General features: G+C 48.4%; 1 protein-coding gene across 6 annotated transcripts in view; it reads right to left on the bottom strand.

Moving 5' to 3' along the window:
- The window catches only part of LOC141273835 (uncharacterized), a 43,968-nt gene that overhangs the window by 18,036 nt on the left and 8,410 nt on the right, over positions 1 to 17,522 (bottom strand). For 2 of the 6 annotated variants that reach the window (XM_073686249.1, XM_073686250.1), the window contains 3 exons: positions 7,288 to 7,352; positions 7,094 to 7,203; positions 6,540 to 6,595 (listed from right to left, as the gene is read on the bottom strand). The exons of 1 other annotated variant lie outside the window; for it this stretch is intronic. In XM_073686249.1, coding sequence (XP_073542350.1) covers positions 6,540 to 6,595; positions 7,094 to 7,127 — 90 coding nt within the window. In that variant the 5' untranslated portion in view covers positions 7,128 to 7,203; positions 7,288 to 7,352. Of the gene's footprint in view, positions 1 to 6,539; positions 6,596 to 7,093; positions 7,204 to 7,287; positions 7,430 to 17,522 lie in introns of all 6 variants that reach the window. 3 more of the 6 variants (XM_073686247.1, XM_073686248.1, XM_073686251.1) reach the window with 2 other exon arrangements.

Genomic DNA, 17,522 nt, shown 5'->3' on the forward strand with positions numbered 1-17,522 from the left:
GTATATTGACTTTCTAATTATATATTTACTAGATGGTGGCCCGATTCTAACGCATCGGGTATTCTAGAATATGTATGCGGCCGACCGGGAGCAATCAGCTGAGCGGTGTTTAAATTTGGCACCAATATCGCTGATTGGTTGCGGCCGGCGAACGCGACCAATCAGAAGAGCGGTGTTTAAATTTGGCGGCAATATCAGTGATTGGTCGCAGGCGGCGGCGGCGACCAATCAGCAAATCTTATTAGTGAGGACCGGGGGGCGGCGCTGCCTCTGTGGGTACTTCCGCTGCGAGTAGCCGGGAGATGAGCGGCTGCTCGCAGCAGAAGTATCCAGACTGGCGGCGCCGCTCCCCGGTCCTCCCCATTTCCGATGACTACCTCTTGAAGCTCATCAAGAGAATGCCAAGAGTGTGCAAAGCAGTCATCAAAGCAAAAGGTGGCTACTTTGAAGAACCTAGAATATAAGACATATTTTCAGTTGTTTCACACTTTATTGTTAAGTATATAATTCCACATGTGGTAATTCATAGTTTTGATGCCTTCAGTGTGAATGTACAATTTCCATAGTCATGAAAATACAGAAGAATCTTTAAATGAGAAGGTGTGTCCAAACTTTTGGCCTGTACTGTACGTACTGATGGAAAAAAAAAAGTTTCTGCACAAAAAAAAAAAAAAGACTGAGGAGTCCCCCCTTACCACCTTGTGTCATTCAGAACCAAAAGCCATTAGCTATAGCCAATTGGTATGGAAATCTTCATCAGTCCTTAGTCCTAGTAATAGAGGTACTCCAGTTACATTTTTTTCTTGAAATTTTTTGGACCATAAGATGCACCCCAAATTTTCAGGACGAAAATAGGGGAAAAAATTGAATGCGTCAAATGAGGGTCCGTCTTACAGTCCAAATTCAACAACTTAACAGAGGGGGCGGCGACGGAAGTGCGAGGTTAGAAGGGTCCCGAGATCTCAATCTGCATAAGCACCACCTCCAGCAGCCATTTTCCCGGAGACAGCAGCATTGAAACCGTGTGGGGGCTCTGGGCTTTCACAAAATGTCGGCGGAGTCCCTGCACCACCGAACACCCCCTTCTACCAGCCTGGGATGGTACTTGCAGCACCACCCCGCAGCGTCGAGCACCGCCGAGCACAAGCCTGAGCTCGCAGCATAGCCCTGCAGCGTTGCTGCACCTCCGCACACACCCAACTCCTAACCCAGGGCCCGCAGTATCGCCCGAGCTCTGCTGCTGTGTCCTCCTGGTAAGCTACATTCGGTCTATAAGACGCACTCCCATTTTCCCCCCAAATTTGAGGGGTGGTTGGAGTGTGTCTTATAGTCCAAAAACACCAAGGTTACTTACCGGTAGAAGGTTTTTCCTGAGCCCATGACAGCACACCTTGAGAGGATCCGCCCCACCAAGGACAGGAAACCGTCTGAAATAAAAGGGCGGTACCTCTCCCTCGCTTCAGTTGTTTACAGAGCATTGAGAGGACCTCCCTAAACAGGTTAGGCACATAACCAACACCACAATATACATATACACACCACCCCAAACAGTGCACACCAGGGTGTGAGAAACATAGAAAAAATAAGGGGGGGAAACTACGGGTGCTGTCATGGGCTCAGGAAAAACCGGCTACCGGTAAGTAACCTTGGTGTTTTCCCCTCCCCCATGACAGCACACCTTGAGAGAATTTTGGAGAATTTATGAGCACCCTAGGGAGGGACCACCGCCTGAAGTACCCTTCTCCCAAAGGTGAGATCAGAAGAGGATAGATCCAACCGATAGTGCTTAAAGAAGGTGGATGGTGTAGACCAAGTAGCAGCCCTACATATCTGCTCGATCGAGACGTCTGCTCTCTCTGCCCAGGAGGTTGCAACGGCTCTGGTGGAATGAGCCCTCACATTGTCCGGGGCTGGAACCCCTGTGGACGTATAGGCTAAGCAAATGGCCTCCCTGAGCCACCTAGAGATGGTACCCTTGGACACCCTGTGACCTTTCCTACACCCTTGAAAGGCCAGGAACAGAGAACCGTCTTTCCTCCACAGACTAGTCATATGAATGTACTGTAGCAGGGACCTCCTAACATCTAGGTTATGGAACCTGACTTCCCCTGAGTTCTTGGGATTGCTGCAGAACGAGGGTAGCACAATCTCCTGACTACGGTGAAATCTAGATACCACCTTGGGAAGGTATGCTGGATCTGGCCGCAAGGTGACCCTATCCTCAAAGATTTGTGTGTAAGGAGGATTAACCGAAAGGGCCTGCAGATCACCCACCCTACGGGCTGACGTTAAGGCCACTAGGAGGATGGTCTTAAGGGTGAGAATTTTTGGAGAAACCTTGTGTAGAGGTTCAAATGGTTCACTAGTAAGAGCGTTCAAGACTAAGTTCAGGTCCCAAGGAGGAACACCCAAGGATCTAACCGGTCCTGCTCTGGCACAGGACTTGATAAACCTCGAGATCCACCTATTCCCAGCCAGATTACAATTGTAGAGTGCTCCCAAAGCTGAAACTTGAACCTTAAGGGTCCCTGTAGCTAGACCCAGGTCCCGCCCCTTTTGCAGAAATTCCAGGATCCCTCTGATCGGAGGTTTGCTCAATAGCGGGATATCTATAAACTCTAGGAATTTACCCCAAACCCTGCTATAAATCTTAGTTGTAATTGGTTTTCTGCTCCCCAATAAAGTAGAAACTAAGCCTGGTGAAAACCCCTTGCTACTCAATAGCGACCTCTCAAATTCCATGCCGAAAGATGGAACCCCCTGGCCTGGGCATGGAATACTGGTCCCTGCATGAGAAGGTCCGGCCTCTCTGGTAGAATCCAGGGATCTGACATTAGCCGAAGCAGAGAGAACCAAGGCCTCTTGGGCCAAAAAGGGGCTATCAAAATCACCCTGGCGCCTTCCTCCCGGATCTTCCTCACCACTACTGGAATCATCACTAATGGCGGAAAGGCATAGGCCTTCCTGAACCCCCAAGGAATCTGGAGGGCATCTACGGCATGGGGATTTTCTGCCGGATTTAGGGAGCAAAATCTCTGCACCTTTCTGTTTGCCCTTGTGGCGAACAGGTCTATGTCTGGCTGCCCCCATAACTGGACAATCTGATGGAAGACCTCCGGGTTCAACCCCCACTCCCCCTGTCTTAGGGTATGGCGGCTTAGAAAATCTGCTTTCACGTTTTCTATCCCCTTTATGTGAAGGGCGCTGAGGGATAGGAGGTTTCGCTCTGCTAGACCAAGGATCCTGTCTGCCACCACCATCAGAGGGCGTGACCTTGTCCCTCCTTGGTGATTCACATAGGCTACTGCTGTCCGGTTGTCAGACCTGACCTGGACATGGTGATTTTGGATGTGAGGGAGGAAGCCCCTGAGGGATCTTTCTACGGCCCAAAGCTCCTTTAAGTTTGAGGATGCTCCCCCCTCGTGGTAAGCCCAGTGACCCTGTATTGCGAGTTCTGCCAGATGACCCCCCCATCCGGAACTGCTTGCGTCGGTCGTAATTACCCGATCTACTGGTCTGGACCATTGAACGCCTGCGGTTAGATTTCCCCTGACTGTCCACCACGAAAGGGAATCTACTACTTGTGGGGAGAGAGAGAGCCTGCCTTCTAAATGCCCGTTGCAGGACGTCTGTGCTGACAGGACCTCCCACTGAAGCCACCTCATATGCCCCTGGGCCCACATTACTGCTGGGAGACAGGCCGTCATAGAACCCAGGAGGGACATTGCCTCTCTCAGAGACATCTCTGGAGCTTGAATGGCCTTCGAGACTAATGCAATCAACCTGCAGATTTTGTCCTCTGGGAGGAAGCAGGTTTGGCGACGAGAGTCTAGGATTAGACCCAGAAAGGTCCGAGTCCTGGAGGGGGTTAGTCTTGATTTTTGGAAATTTACTAACCACCCCAGCTGATGCAACACTTCCGTGACCACTAGGAGCTGACTGGAGCAGTGGGCTTCTGTTTTCCCTATTATCAAGAAGTCGTCTAAATATGGCACGATCACTACATTCTTGATCCGTAGGAAGGCTGTCACTTCTGCTATTAGTTTCGTAAATATTCTCGGGGCAATGGAGAGGCCAAAGGGTAGGGCAGCAAACTGAAAACGCCTCAGCTTCCCCTGAATAAACAGGGCTACTCTCAGATACTTCTGATACTCCGGATGGATTGGGACGTGATAATATGCGTCCTTCAAGTCTATTACAGCCATAAAGCAGTTGCGATGTAAGAGCTTCACTGCCGAGCTTACTGACTCCATCTTGAAAGTCTGGTTTTCTACTACTTGGTTCAGACTCCTGAGGTTGATGGTCCTTAAGGACCCGTTTGTTTTTTTTATCATGAATAGTGGGGAATAGAACCCCCTCCCTCTCTGTGTTGCTGGTACTTCGAGAAGGACCTGCTTTCCTACTAACTCTAACACTTCTGTTTCCAGGGCTAATTGTTCTTCCTGGACCTTTCGTAGGGGGGTAACCACAAAGGTCCGCCAGGGGGTCTGGCTGAACCGGATCTTCAGGCCCCCACTGATAATTTTCAGAATCCAGGGGTTTGCTGTTATCGCATCCCAAGCTGGAAGAAAGTGGGAAAGCCTTCCACCCACTTCCAGCCTGGCGTCATTGGGAGGATCTCTTCGAACTCGAGGATGGTCCTCCAAACATGTAGCCCGATTCTTTTTTGGACTTGGCTTCCCATTTCTTTTTGTCTCCCGGAGGACGACCCCGGTTAAATTTTCTCCTCCGAAAACTAAATCTTCTTGGTTCCCCCGAAAATCCCGGGAACCCTTTGGTTTTATCGCCTGCTTTTTCCAACAGGTCTTCTAACTTTTGGCCAAACAGGAGTCTACCATCACATGGGAGGGAGCACAGTTTCTGTTTCGAAGGTAGGTCGCCTGGGCAACCTTTGAGCCACAAGGCCCGCCTGGCTGCATTGGATAGTCCCGCTGCCTAGCTGACAGTCTGACCGAGTCAGCTGAAGAGTCGGCCAGGAAGGCCGATGCTGTTTGTATTAGAGGTAGCTCTGCAAGTATTGCCTGTCTGGAGACCTTTTTATCTTTAAGCTGGTCTTCCAGCTGTTGGAGCCACACCATCAAGGACCTCGCCACACAGGTGCTAGCCACCGCTGGTTTTAGGCCACCTGCCGCCGCCTCCCACGTGTGGCGCCCCTAACCAGTTTGTCTGTATTCTCAATGGGGAAGCAGGGTCTACCGCCCCCCGATGAGGAAGAGGACGATGAATCCCACTGCTCCTCGGACTGGGAGGAATCAGAGACGGGGGAAACCTCTCTACGGGGCCTTTTCTTCCCTCTAAGGAACCCTTTCAGGGATCCCTGAACTTCTGCATGTACTATGGACTTTAAATCTGCAGCAAAATCCCGGGAATTCTCAGCTATGGTTTTGGTCACACAGCCCTGGCAAAGTGGTTTCTGCCACTCTACTGAGAGAGAAGCTTGGCAAAGGGCACACATTCTATGCTTTTGCTTGGCACTACTCTTCTTAGGCTCCTAAAAAAAGGAAGCACATAAGAGACTTCCCGTTATTAACCAGTGACATTCACGAAGCTCACTCACCCTCGGAGGTCACAAACGGGTACCGGATTCGGAGGCTGTCGCGGAACCGATGATTCCATTCTGGATGGTCCCGAGGCACTCGAAGCCTTACTCCTGCGGCTGCCACTACGATTACTCGAGCGGCTGTCTGTATACGATGCATCCCTCTGCTTTTTCTGTTGCTGAGGTGGGGGGGCAAGCTGCTGCTGCTCCTGGCTATCTGGATCAGCCATGTCTCAGAAGCGCACCACGCTTCCAGGATAGCTCCCCCCCCTTAAATATAGGGCCATCCAGCCTCCTCCGGTCTGTGGGCCCTCCCCCTTCCTCAGGCCGGAGCTCCGTTGAAAAAAAAAAAATAAAAATAAAAAACCGGCCTGGGACGCTCCGATGGGCGCCGCCATCTTGGATCGGTGCCGCCTCCTGACGTCACCCAGCGCGCCGCTCCCAGCGTGCCCTGCGCCGTGACGTCAGGCGCGTCACACCCGGAAGCGTTCCACAATGCAGGGGGAGGACGGCGCCGCGGTCTCCGGGAGGACAAAGCCTGCCTCACCGCGTGCGCCCCGCTCGGCGCAGAGACCCCAGGGGAAGCTGCGGACGGCGCTTCTGGGATACTGAACCCAGTGCACAGGCCAGTGCCCGCTCTTCCACACCGGGACAGCCCCAGGTAAGTCTTCTTTCTTCCAGACAGGTTCCCCATCAAGGACAGGAAACCAACTGAAGCGAGGGAGAGGTACCGCCCTTTTATTTCAGACGGTTTCCTGTCCTTGGTGGGGCGGATCCTCTCAAGGTGTGCTGTCATGGGGGAGGGGAAAAATACGGTGCTTGCTTAGTATTGGGCTCTTTCCAGACTACCTTCTCAGTACTTCACTGCTACCATCCACTTTTAATTTCTAGAATGCAGCCTTCAACAAAACATTGCCGACACAGGAAATGAAAATCGCATTTCAGATCAGTGTGGGTGCCAATCTTCAGAATAAAGATAGCAGTTTGCATTTCCTCCTACCTTATAATCCTCGCGACTGGGACATCTCTCTGGTGTATTATCATTACTGGATTCATCTAGAGGAAACACACAGTGAATGAATGAATGAATGAATGAATGAATGAATACACTATCTAAATGTGGTAATCAGATGAAGGCTGTATTCAAAACTGCTCTTTGCTTTAGAGCTCATTCAGATATCATTTTTTTATTGACATACAAGAAAACCTGTCAGAGTATTATCAGTGATTTTGTTCAGCGTTTCATCAAAATAAAACAAAAAGTTTCTCAACTTTCTCCTATCAAGCAGTCCGTGAAAAACAGGCAGCACTTGGATGGCATCTAAGTGCTGTCTGATTTTTTTCACAGACCCATAGACTTGCATTGCCAATTTTGATCCAACACTTGGATCAATATCAGACATATCTCTGCGATTTTTCACGGACCACATAGTCTGGAAAAGAAAAAAAATGAAATCAGACATGTGAACTACTCCATAGACTACACTAGGTACGAGATCTGTGAAAAACTGGCGTCTGAATGAGCCCTGACATTGAATTAAAGACTTTTCTTACCCGATGATGAAAGAGGCTGGGGTTTCGCCATCATAACGTCCTTCTAGTGATTCTTGTGTCTTTCTAAATACTCCCACTCCTCCATGGAGAAATAACACCTTATTAGGAACCTGACAGAGTGATACAGCCTTTATTCAGATTAATTATTCCTTGGTATTTCTGCATAATGTCCCAGTATGCCCAGCAATACTCACCCTTCCAGACAACACCGCAAAATCTTACTGGTGATTTCTAGGATTGCCTCTTCATGTTTCCAATCCTGTGTCAGTGAGTGAGGTGAAGGAGATTTGAATTTGGCTAAATCCACCTCAAATACGAGGGGGGGGAGGGAGTCAACTGGCACAAAATAGTAATAATATTAATTTATTGTCATAATATAAATTAAAAAAATAAAAAGTTTAATATTAAAGGGAATCTGTCAGCAGGTTTTTTTCTACCTCATCTGAAATCAGCATAATGTACAAAAAAAGAGCCCCTGATTCCAATGAGGTTGTCATGCCAGGTGTGGGAAAGACTTAGTGCAACAAAGAGAGAAAAGGGAGCCCAGACACTAGGGAAAGGGGGGAGTGGAGACCTCCTAGTCTGGTCTAGTGTCACCCTGTCTCAACCACTATCCCTATATGGCCTCTTCAGCAATCGCTGCACGCGTGCCTCGCCCTGTCTTTCCCTGGCGTATTGCTACGGCTAGGGATGGGAGGAGATGAGCACTAGTCGATCTCCACTAAACTCTATAGACAACAAGGGCAGACAAACAGGGGGAAAATTGCTTAGCTTTAGACGACTCCAGACAAATGCGAACTCCGCCTCAAGCTCCAGAGAGGACGAAGTACTGCTCTTGCTAAGCCTTCACAAGTAGAAATGAATATAGCCGGCACCTCCCTCTCAGACACACCAGGTATATATACAGCCAGGCCAGGGAGCTAATTACCAGAGGGAGGTAGCCGCTAGGTCCTAGAGACAGCATCTCATCTAAGGAGATGTCTGTTATGTCAAACGTAGAGATCTCCTGCAACTAACTGCAGGGCGACTGTCTGTCATCTCTGATACACCCGTGACAGTACCCTCTCCCCCCCCCCCCTACGAGTGGCCTCCGGACACTCAGGACCGGGTTTCTCAGGAAAAGAGGTGTGGAAGGAGTGAACCAATCTGGGAGCGTTCACCTCTGATGCTGAAACCCACATCCTCTCCTCTGGACCATAGCCTTTCCAGTGCACCAAGTATTCTAGAGAACGACGTAGGAGACGAGAATCTACAATCCTCGAAATCTGGAACTCCAGATTACCATAAACCATTACTGGGGGCGGTGGTAGAGGTGAGGGCTCAAGAGGTACCACATACTTTTTGAGTAAGGACCTGAGGAACATGTTGTGGACCTTAAGGGCCTGAGGAAGTTCAAGACGAAACACTGCTGGGTTAATAACGGCGGTTATTTTACAGGGACCAATGAACCTAGGTCCCAGCTTTCAAGAAGGAACTTTCAATCTTATATTCCTGGTAGACAACCACACAAAGTCATTCACATTCAGGTCTGGACCTGGCAAGCGTTTTCTGTCAGCCATATGTTTATACTTGTCTCCCATGATCTTTAAATTACACAGAATACCCTGCCATACCGAGGAAAGCGACAAAGCAAACCGTTCCTCCTCAGGGACTCCTGAAGCTCCTCCCCCACTAAAGATACCAAACTGTGGATGATAACCGTATGTACCGAAAAACGGTGACCTGCCAGTGGATTCTTGACAATGATTATTAATGGCAAATTCTGCCAGCGGTAAGTAGGATGCCCAATCCTCCTGGAGACAAAACACCTGAGGAAGGTCTCCAAATTCTAATTGACACGCTCGGTTTGTCCATTTGACAGAGGGTGGAAGGCCAAGGAAAAGGACAGCTGCACCCCCAGTCGAGAGCAGAATGCCTTCCAGAACTTGGAAACAAACTGGGTCCCCCGATCTAACACCATATTGGAGGGAACCCCGTGAAGCTTCACAATCTCTTTTATGAACACCTTAGCAAGTGTCTTGGCATTTGGAAGTGGAGGCAATGCGACGAAGTGAACCATTTTACTGAACCTATCTACTACCACCAAAACCACCGTTTTGCTTGCAGAAAGAGGTAGGTCAGTAATAAAATCCATGAACAAGTGTGTCCATGGCCTACTAGGGATAGGTAGCGGAAGAACAGTACCAGACGGATGGGTATGCGAAACCTTAGAACGGGCAAAAATACTACAAGAAGCTACATGTTCAATCACATCCTGATGCAAACCCGACCACCAAAAACGACGAGAGAGGAGGTCCGCGGTTGCCTTACCACCTGGATACCCAGCAACCACAGAGTTAGGATGTTCTTTCATTTCTTTGCGGTGCAGATCAAATGGTACAAATAACTTTCCTAAAGGGCAAGAGGCAGGGGCGTCCCCCTGTGCCTCCAACACCTCACCCTCCAGTTCAGGATAAAGTGCCGAAATGACTACCCTTTTCTGTAATATCGGGGCAGGGTTCTCATGGTCACCATCACCAGGGAAGCTCCGGGACAAGCATCAGCCTTGACATTTTTGAAACCTGGATGAAAAGTGACAACACAATTGAACCTAGTAAAAAACAGGGACCATCTGGCTTGCCTAGGGTTGAGACATTTAGCTGACTGGAGATATGACAGGTTGTTACAGTCAGTAATAAGAGTAATAGGATGGACAGCCCCCTGCAACCAATGTCGCCATTCCTCAAATGCCAATTTGATCGCCAAAAGTTCCCTATTACCAACATCAATTTCTCTCAGCCGAAGACAATTTTTTAGAAGAGAAGGCGCATGGATGCCATTTACCAGGGGACGAACCCTGAGACAACACAACCCCAACCCCGACATCCGACGAATCAACCTCCACAATAAAGGGTTGAGAAACATCAGGTTGACTGAGTATAGGTGCAGTGGCAAAATAATTCTTTAAGGAAGAAAGAGCCTGGAGGGAAGCATTCGACCATTTGGAAAAATCCGACCCCTTCTTAGTCATGTCAGTAAGGGGGGTTCACAATAACAGAGTAATTTTGGATGAATTTCCGATAAAAATTAGTAAAGCCCAGAAAACGTTGTAGAGCCTTCAAGTTCTCGGGACGTTCCCAGTCAAGGACTGCACGGATCTTCTCCGGATCCATCCGAAAACCCAAAGATGACAACAAGTACCCCAAAAACTACACCTCCTGAACAGCAAAAACACAATTTTCTAGTTTGGCATAAAGTTTGTTATCCCTTAATACCTGGAGCACCAGCTTAACATGCCCCCTATGTGTCTCAAAATCAGGTGAGTAAACCAAAATATCGTCCAGACAGACCACCACAAACCTCCACACCAAATGATGGAAAATATAATTTATGAAATGCTAGAATACCGCAGGTGCATTGGTCAAACCAAAAGGCATAACCAGACTCTCAAAATGTCCTTCCGGGGTACTGATCGCTGTTTTCCATTCGTCCCCTTCTCTGATTCTAACCAGGTTGTAGACTCACCTTAAATCCAACTTGGAGAATAACTTAGCTCCCATAACCTGGCTGAACAAATCAGGAATCAGAGGAAGAGGGTACGAATCACAGAGGTAATTTAATTTAATTCCCGGAAATCAAAACAGGGACGTAGAGCGCCATCTTTTTTCTTCACAAAGAAGAACCCTGCCGCCACGGTCGAAGATGAGGGTCTGACATGTCCCTTCTCCAGACTCTCCGCAATGAAATCCTTCATGGCTTGTCTCTCAAGGCCAGAAAGATTATACAGTCTGGACTTCAGTAGTTTAGCTCGGGGGGGGGGGTTAGGTTAATAGGACAGTCATAAGCACGATGAGGCAAATCCTGACACCCTCTCAGAAAAAGACGTCCTCAAAACGAGACAGAAAAGCAGGAAAAATTTCCGTAGAGATGGTAGCAAGGGAAATTTCTTAACAGTTCTCATGGCAGTAATCTCCCCATTCAATAATCTCCCCGATTTGCCAATCCACCAGCGGATTATGTTTAACAACAACTTTCCCATTTTGACTTCCATGCAGACTTCTCTATACCTCTCTGCTCCTATTTACTAATAGTATATTCTTCAAGTTAATCCAGCTACCCCCCACTTTCTTTTATGACCTTATTTACTTAGCCTTCGAGTATCCAGCGTCTGGTTCAGCCTTAATCAGCTGATCAAGAAAGGCACAGACCACTCCCCTCTAGTTCACAGCATTCTGTTACAAATATATTGGGGGCCAGGAGTCTGTGTCAGACTTTAGTCTGTGTCCATTAGCTGAAGTGTGAGAAACATGAATTAACCCTGAATTGAACCTGAAGGGAATTGGATACTAAGTCAAGTAAACAATGTTGGGTTTGTTTTTACTCACACCCCCTTAATCCTTCACCTTTTCCAACCACCCCTAATCCCTACACCTGGTAACGAATTCTTCATCTCTCCCTCCATTCTCCCCACCCATCTCACCTCCTCCTCAGAGCTATTCCTCAACATACAATCCTTTGCCTCCAAACACAGACAGCCACCTCATGCCCTCTCCTGCTCCTCCTCACTGCCGGCGACATCTCTCCACATCCCGGCCCTCCTCACCACATCCCCACAGTCACTTCCACCTCCTACCCACGATCTATCCCAAACTCTCGTAACCCTTCTAACCTTATACCCATCCGCCCAGCCCCCGCTTCCCCAGTCCCTCTAATAGGAGCTCTATGGAATGCTCGCTCTGTCTGCAACAAACTTTCCTACATTCACGATCTCTTCATCACTAACAAGCTTTCCTTCCTCGGCATCACTGAAACCTAGCTCACCCCCTCCGACACGGCCTCTCCTGCTGCACTTTCGTACGGCGGATTCCACCTCTCCCATACCCACCACCCCACCAGCAAGCACGGAGGAGGAATAGGTTTCCTCCTCTCAGATAACTGCTCCTTCACCAATATCCCACTGCCACCCTCAATTACTCTTGTCTCTTTTGAAGTGCACTGCGTGCGCATCTACTCCTCCTCCAACTGGCTGTCATCTACCGCCCCCCAGGATCAACCACCACTTTCCTTGACCTCTTCACCACTTGGCTACTTCATTTCCTCTCTATTGACATCCCCACTATCCTCATGGGCGACTTTAACATCCCCATTGACACTTCCCTCTCAGCTGCCTCTAAGCTTCTATCCCTCACTTCCTCCTTCGGTCTTACCCAGTGGTCTTCCGCAGCCACTCACAAAGACAGACACACTGAACCTCATCTTCACCCGCCTCTGTTACCTATCTAACCTCTCTAACTCACCTCTCCCTCTCTCTGACCACAACCTACTTACATTCTCTACCCTCTCCTCTCCAGGGCAACAATCCCTACTCCACAAACTTGCATACCCTCGCAGAAATCTCAAACACCTTGACCTACACTCACTCTCTGAATCCCTTCTCCCTCTTACAGACATTAGTTCCTTACATGATGCAGATGTTGCTGCCACTTTATACAACACCACAACAGCTGCAGCTCTTAATTCAGTCGCCCCCCTTACACATACCAAACCTCGCACAATCAACAGACAACCCTGGCACACCAGCCTAACTAAAGAACTGCAACGGGCCTCCAGGGTTGCTGAGCGTAGATGGAAAAGGTCCCACTCCAATGAACACTTCATCGCATTCAAACATTCCCTCACTACCTTCAAGTCCACACTCACTGCTGCAAAACAAACATACTTCGCATCTCTCATATCCTCCCTGTCTCACAACCCCAAACAACCATTTAACACCTTCAATTCTCTCCTCCGTCCCCCAATGCCTCCTCTCTCTCCTCTTATTTCAGCCGAAGACTTTGCCTCATTCTTCAAGCAGAAGATTGACACCATCAGACAAAGCTTTTGCCTAAAGCCCCCACAGCCCCTCCCCCACACCTACTCAACCCTCCTCCTCCAAAACCACCTTCTCCACCATTACAGAAGATCAAATTTCCTCTTTACTCTCAAAATCACACCTCACCACCTGCAAACTTGACCCAATCCCGTCCCACCTCATCCCAAACCTTACCACTATCTTTATCCCACCCCTAGCCCACCTCTTCAACCTGTAACTAACAACTGGTGTCTTCCCCTCATGCTTCAAACATGTCTCAATCAAACCCATCGTCAAAAAGCCCTCCCTTGACCCATCCTCTCTGTCTAGCTATCGCCCCATATCACTTCTCCCCTATACCTCAAAACTACTGGAACAACACGTCCATTATGAGCTGTCCTCCCACCTCTCCTCCTGCTCCCTCTTCGACTGCCTACAATCTGGTTTCTGACCGCACCATTCTACTGAAACTGCACTGACCAAAGTCACCAACGACCTACTAACCACCAAATCTAAGCGACACTACTCTGTCCTCCTCCTCCTAGACCTGTCATCAGCCTTCGACACAGTGGACCATTCCCTCTTACTACAAACTCTCTCATCTCTCGGTATCACAGACTAGGCCCTATGCTGGATCTCCTTTTACCTAACAGACAGGACATTCAGTGTCTCCCACTCACACACCACCTCCTCATCTCGCCCCCTACCTGTTGGTGTCCGCCAACGTTCAGTTCTAGGACCCCTGCTCTTCTCCATCTACACCTTGGGACAGCTCATAGAGTCTCATGGCTTTCATTATCACCTCTATGCTGATGACACACAGATCTACCTCTCTGGACCTGATATCACCTCCTTACTAACCAAAATCCCACAATGTCTGTCTGCTATTTCATCCTTCTTCTCTGCTAGATTTCTAAAACTTAACATGGACAAAACAGAATTCATCAACTTTCCGCCATCTCATTCAACCCCCCCAACTGACCTATCTATCAACGTCAATGGCTGTCCACTCTCCCCAGTCCCTCAAGCTCGCTGCCTTGGGGTAACCCTGGACTCTGAACTCTCCTTCAAACCACATATCCAAGCCCTTTCCACTTCCTGCCGACTCCAACTCAAAAATATCTCCCAGATCCGTACATTCCTCAACCATGAATCTGCAAAAACACTAGTGCACGCCCTCATCATCTCACGCCTTGACTACTGCAACCTCCTGCTCTGTGGCCTCCCTTCCAACACTCTCGCACCCCTCCAATCCATCCTAAACTCTGCTGCACGACTAATCCACCTGCCCCCCCGCTATTCCCCGGCCTCTCCTCTCTGTCAATCTCTTCACTGGCTCCCCATTGCCCAGAGACTCAAGTTCAAAACCCTAACCATGGCATACAAAGCCATCCACAACCTGTCTCCTCCATATATCTCTGACCTAGTCTCCCGTTACATACCCGCACGCAACCTCCGATCCTCACAAGATGTCCTTCTCTACTCCCCTCTTATCTCCTCCTCCCACAATCGCATACAAGATTTCTCCTGTGCTTCCTCCGTACTCTGGAACTCTCTACCCCAACACATCAGACTCTCGTCGACTGTGGAAACCTTCAAAAAGAGCCTGAAGACCCACCTCTTCCGACAAGCTTACAACCTGCAGTAATCACCACTCCACCAATACAGCTGCACGACCATCTCTACCCTCACCTACTGTATCCTCACCCATCCCTTGTAGACTGTGAGCCCTCACGGGCAGGGTCCCCGCTCCTCCTGTACCAATCGCTGTCACATTGTGTTCAAGATTATTGTAATTGTTCTTGTATGTATACCCCTTCTTCACATGTAAAGTGCCATGGAATAAATGGCGCTATAATAATAAATAATAATAATAATAACAACAAGCCAAGGTATTCCAGTTTTCTGGAATGCACTACCCTAAACGATCCGACTGATAGCCAGCCCCCATGTCTTCAAACGTGCTTTAAAAACACATCTGCTTAGACAAGCCTACCAACTCAACTCACCAACCTAACTCTCCCCTGTTCCCTCCTAAATATTATTCTTAACCTGCCTCTGCGTATTCATCTGTCTCCACATCCACCAAATAACACATGGTAACGGCCCTTAGACAGATACTGGCTGATGACCATGTTCTATGTATTGTGTTCCCCCATTTCCATATAGATTGTAAGCTTGTGAACAGGGCCCTCACTCCTCCTGTAACTGTTGAAATGTGATACATTGTATTGTTTATATTGTCTGCACATGTCCCTACTTAATTGTAAAGTGCTGCGGAATATGTTGGCGCTATATAAATAGAAATTATTATTATATTATTATTAAGGTATACCCAAGACAATCGGTGTGGGAAGATTGTCCAGAACATAGCAAGGGATTATTTCACAATCAACTGACCCCACCCTCAGTTTTACATTATGTACAATCTGAGTAAATGCTTTCTGTACAAGTGGCGCCGAGTCGATGGTGAAAATGGAAATAGGTTCAGCCAAAGTACAGCAAGCAAGATCATGAGTTTTCACAAACTGAGTATCATCCATACTGACCCCACCCACAGTCTTACATTATGTACAATCTGAGTAAATGCTTTCTGTACAAGTGGCGCCGAGTCGATGGTGAAAATGGAAATAGGTTCAGCCAAAGTACAGCCAGCAAGATCATGAGTTTTCACAAACTGAGTATCATCCATACTGACCCCACCCACAGTCTTACATTATGTACAATCTGAGTAAATGCTTTCTGTACAAGTGGCGCCGAGTCAATGGCAAAGATGGAAATAGGTTCAGCTAAAGCACAGCAAGTGAGACCATGAGTTTCCACAAACTCAGCATCAACCATGCTGACTCCAGCTCCACTGTCAACAAACACAGAAATTTTCTCGGTTTTGATCTCTAGCACCACCTCTGCTGACAGGACAAAGCGGGATCTGCAGTTTGGACACAAATGCACCCCTTGTTTATCCAAGTCCAGACTACCGAGAGTTAATCGCGTCTCCTTTTGTTTTGGAATTGAAGGACAGGTCCCAACAAAATGTCCCTTTTTCCCACAAAAAAAAACATACGCCTTTTTTCTTGCGAATCTCTGGGGAGATGTATGATGCAGAGACACCCCCTCTCTGCATGGGTGTCTCCACTTCCCCCACTACTGGTTCATCCCCAGACCGCTCCCCTGGCAGAGGTACACAACCCTGACAAGAAGGCCCCGGAGAAGGTGGTGTCACCCATCTGTCCCGAAGGCGTCTATCAAGACGTATGGAGAACGACATGGCAGCTTCCAAGGACTGAGGGGTTCTATATACTGCCAAGGCATCTTTCAACCTTCCAGTAAGCCCCTCACAAAATTGACTTTTAAGGGCTGAGTCATTCTATTTGGAATTCATCGCCCATCTACGGAATTCCGAACTGTACGTTTCCACTGACCGAATCCCCTGCTGAAGGCGCCGTAGCCTAAACTCAGCCAAGGCGACTCAGTCAGGGTCATCATAGATGAGGGCCAGAGCCCCAAAAAAAACCCTCCACAGACTGGAGACAGAGTCCTGCGGTAACGAAAACAACCATGACTGAGGTAGCCCTGCAGTATAGAGATCACAATACCAACTTGTTACTCCTCATTACTGGAGGAGTAAGGACGAAGTTTGAAATACAATTTTTATGCCTCCTTAAATACAAAAAACTTGTCCCTACCTCCTGAAAACCTGTCCGGGAGGGCAACCTTGGGTTCAGGCTGGAGAGGCCTACCTGCTGAGACCCCCACATTGGCGACCTGTAGCCACTGATGCTGCTGCTGTACCTCACCGCAGAGGTCATACACCTCCGAAGACAGCCTGTGCCCATACCAAGGGAGAAAGGGGAAAAAAAAAAAAGGTGCACGCCTAAAAACACAGTTTTTTTTTTCCCCTTTTCAAAACATGCTCGACCGGCTATAATGTCACGCCAGTTGTGGGAAAGACTTAGTGCAACACAGAGGGAAGAGGGAAAGGGAGCCCAGACACTAGGGAAAGGGTGAAGTGGAGACCTCCTAGTCTGATCTAGTGTCACCCTGTCTCAACTACTGTTCCTATATTGCCTCTTCAGCAATCGCTGCATGCGTGCCTCGCCCTGGCGTATGGCTAAGGCTAGGGATGGGAGGAGATGAACACTAGTCGATCTTCACTAAACTATATAGACAACAAGGGTAGACAAACAGGGGGAGAATGCTTAGCTTTAGACGACTCCAGACAATTCAGAGAGAACGAAGTACTGCTCTTGCTAAGCCTTCACAAGTAGAAATGAATATAGCCGGCACCTCCCTCTCAGACACACCAAGTATATATACACCCAGGCCAGAGAGCCAATTACCAGAGGGAGGTAGCCTCTAGGTCCTAGACACAGCCTCTCATCTAAGAAAATGTCTGTAATGCCAAACATAGAGATCTCCTGCAACCAACTGCAGGGACTGTCTGTCACCTCTGATACACCCGTGACAGATGTACCACTTAGTTTACTGGGTGCTGTAGTTCTGACACAATCAGAGTTTTTACATTTATCATGTAGTAAAGCTGAGAAAGCTTAGTTCCCCGGCACCTACCACGCTCTGTACCTACATTTAGTCACATAC

The sequence above is a fragment of the Phyllobates terribilis genome, unplaced genomic scaffold, assembly GCF_046119375.1.
Source record: "Phyllobates terribilis strain yellow unplaced genomic scaffold, ASM4611937v1 Scaffold_5__5_contigs__length_657084704, whole genome shotgun sequence".
NCBI lineage: Eukaryota > Metazoa > Chordata > Amphibia > Anura > Dendrobatidae > Phyllobates > Phyllobates terribilis.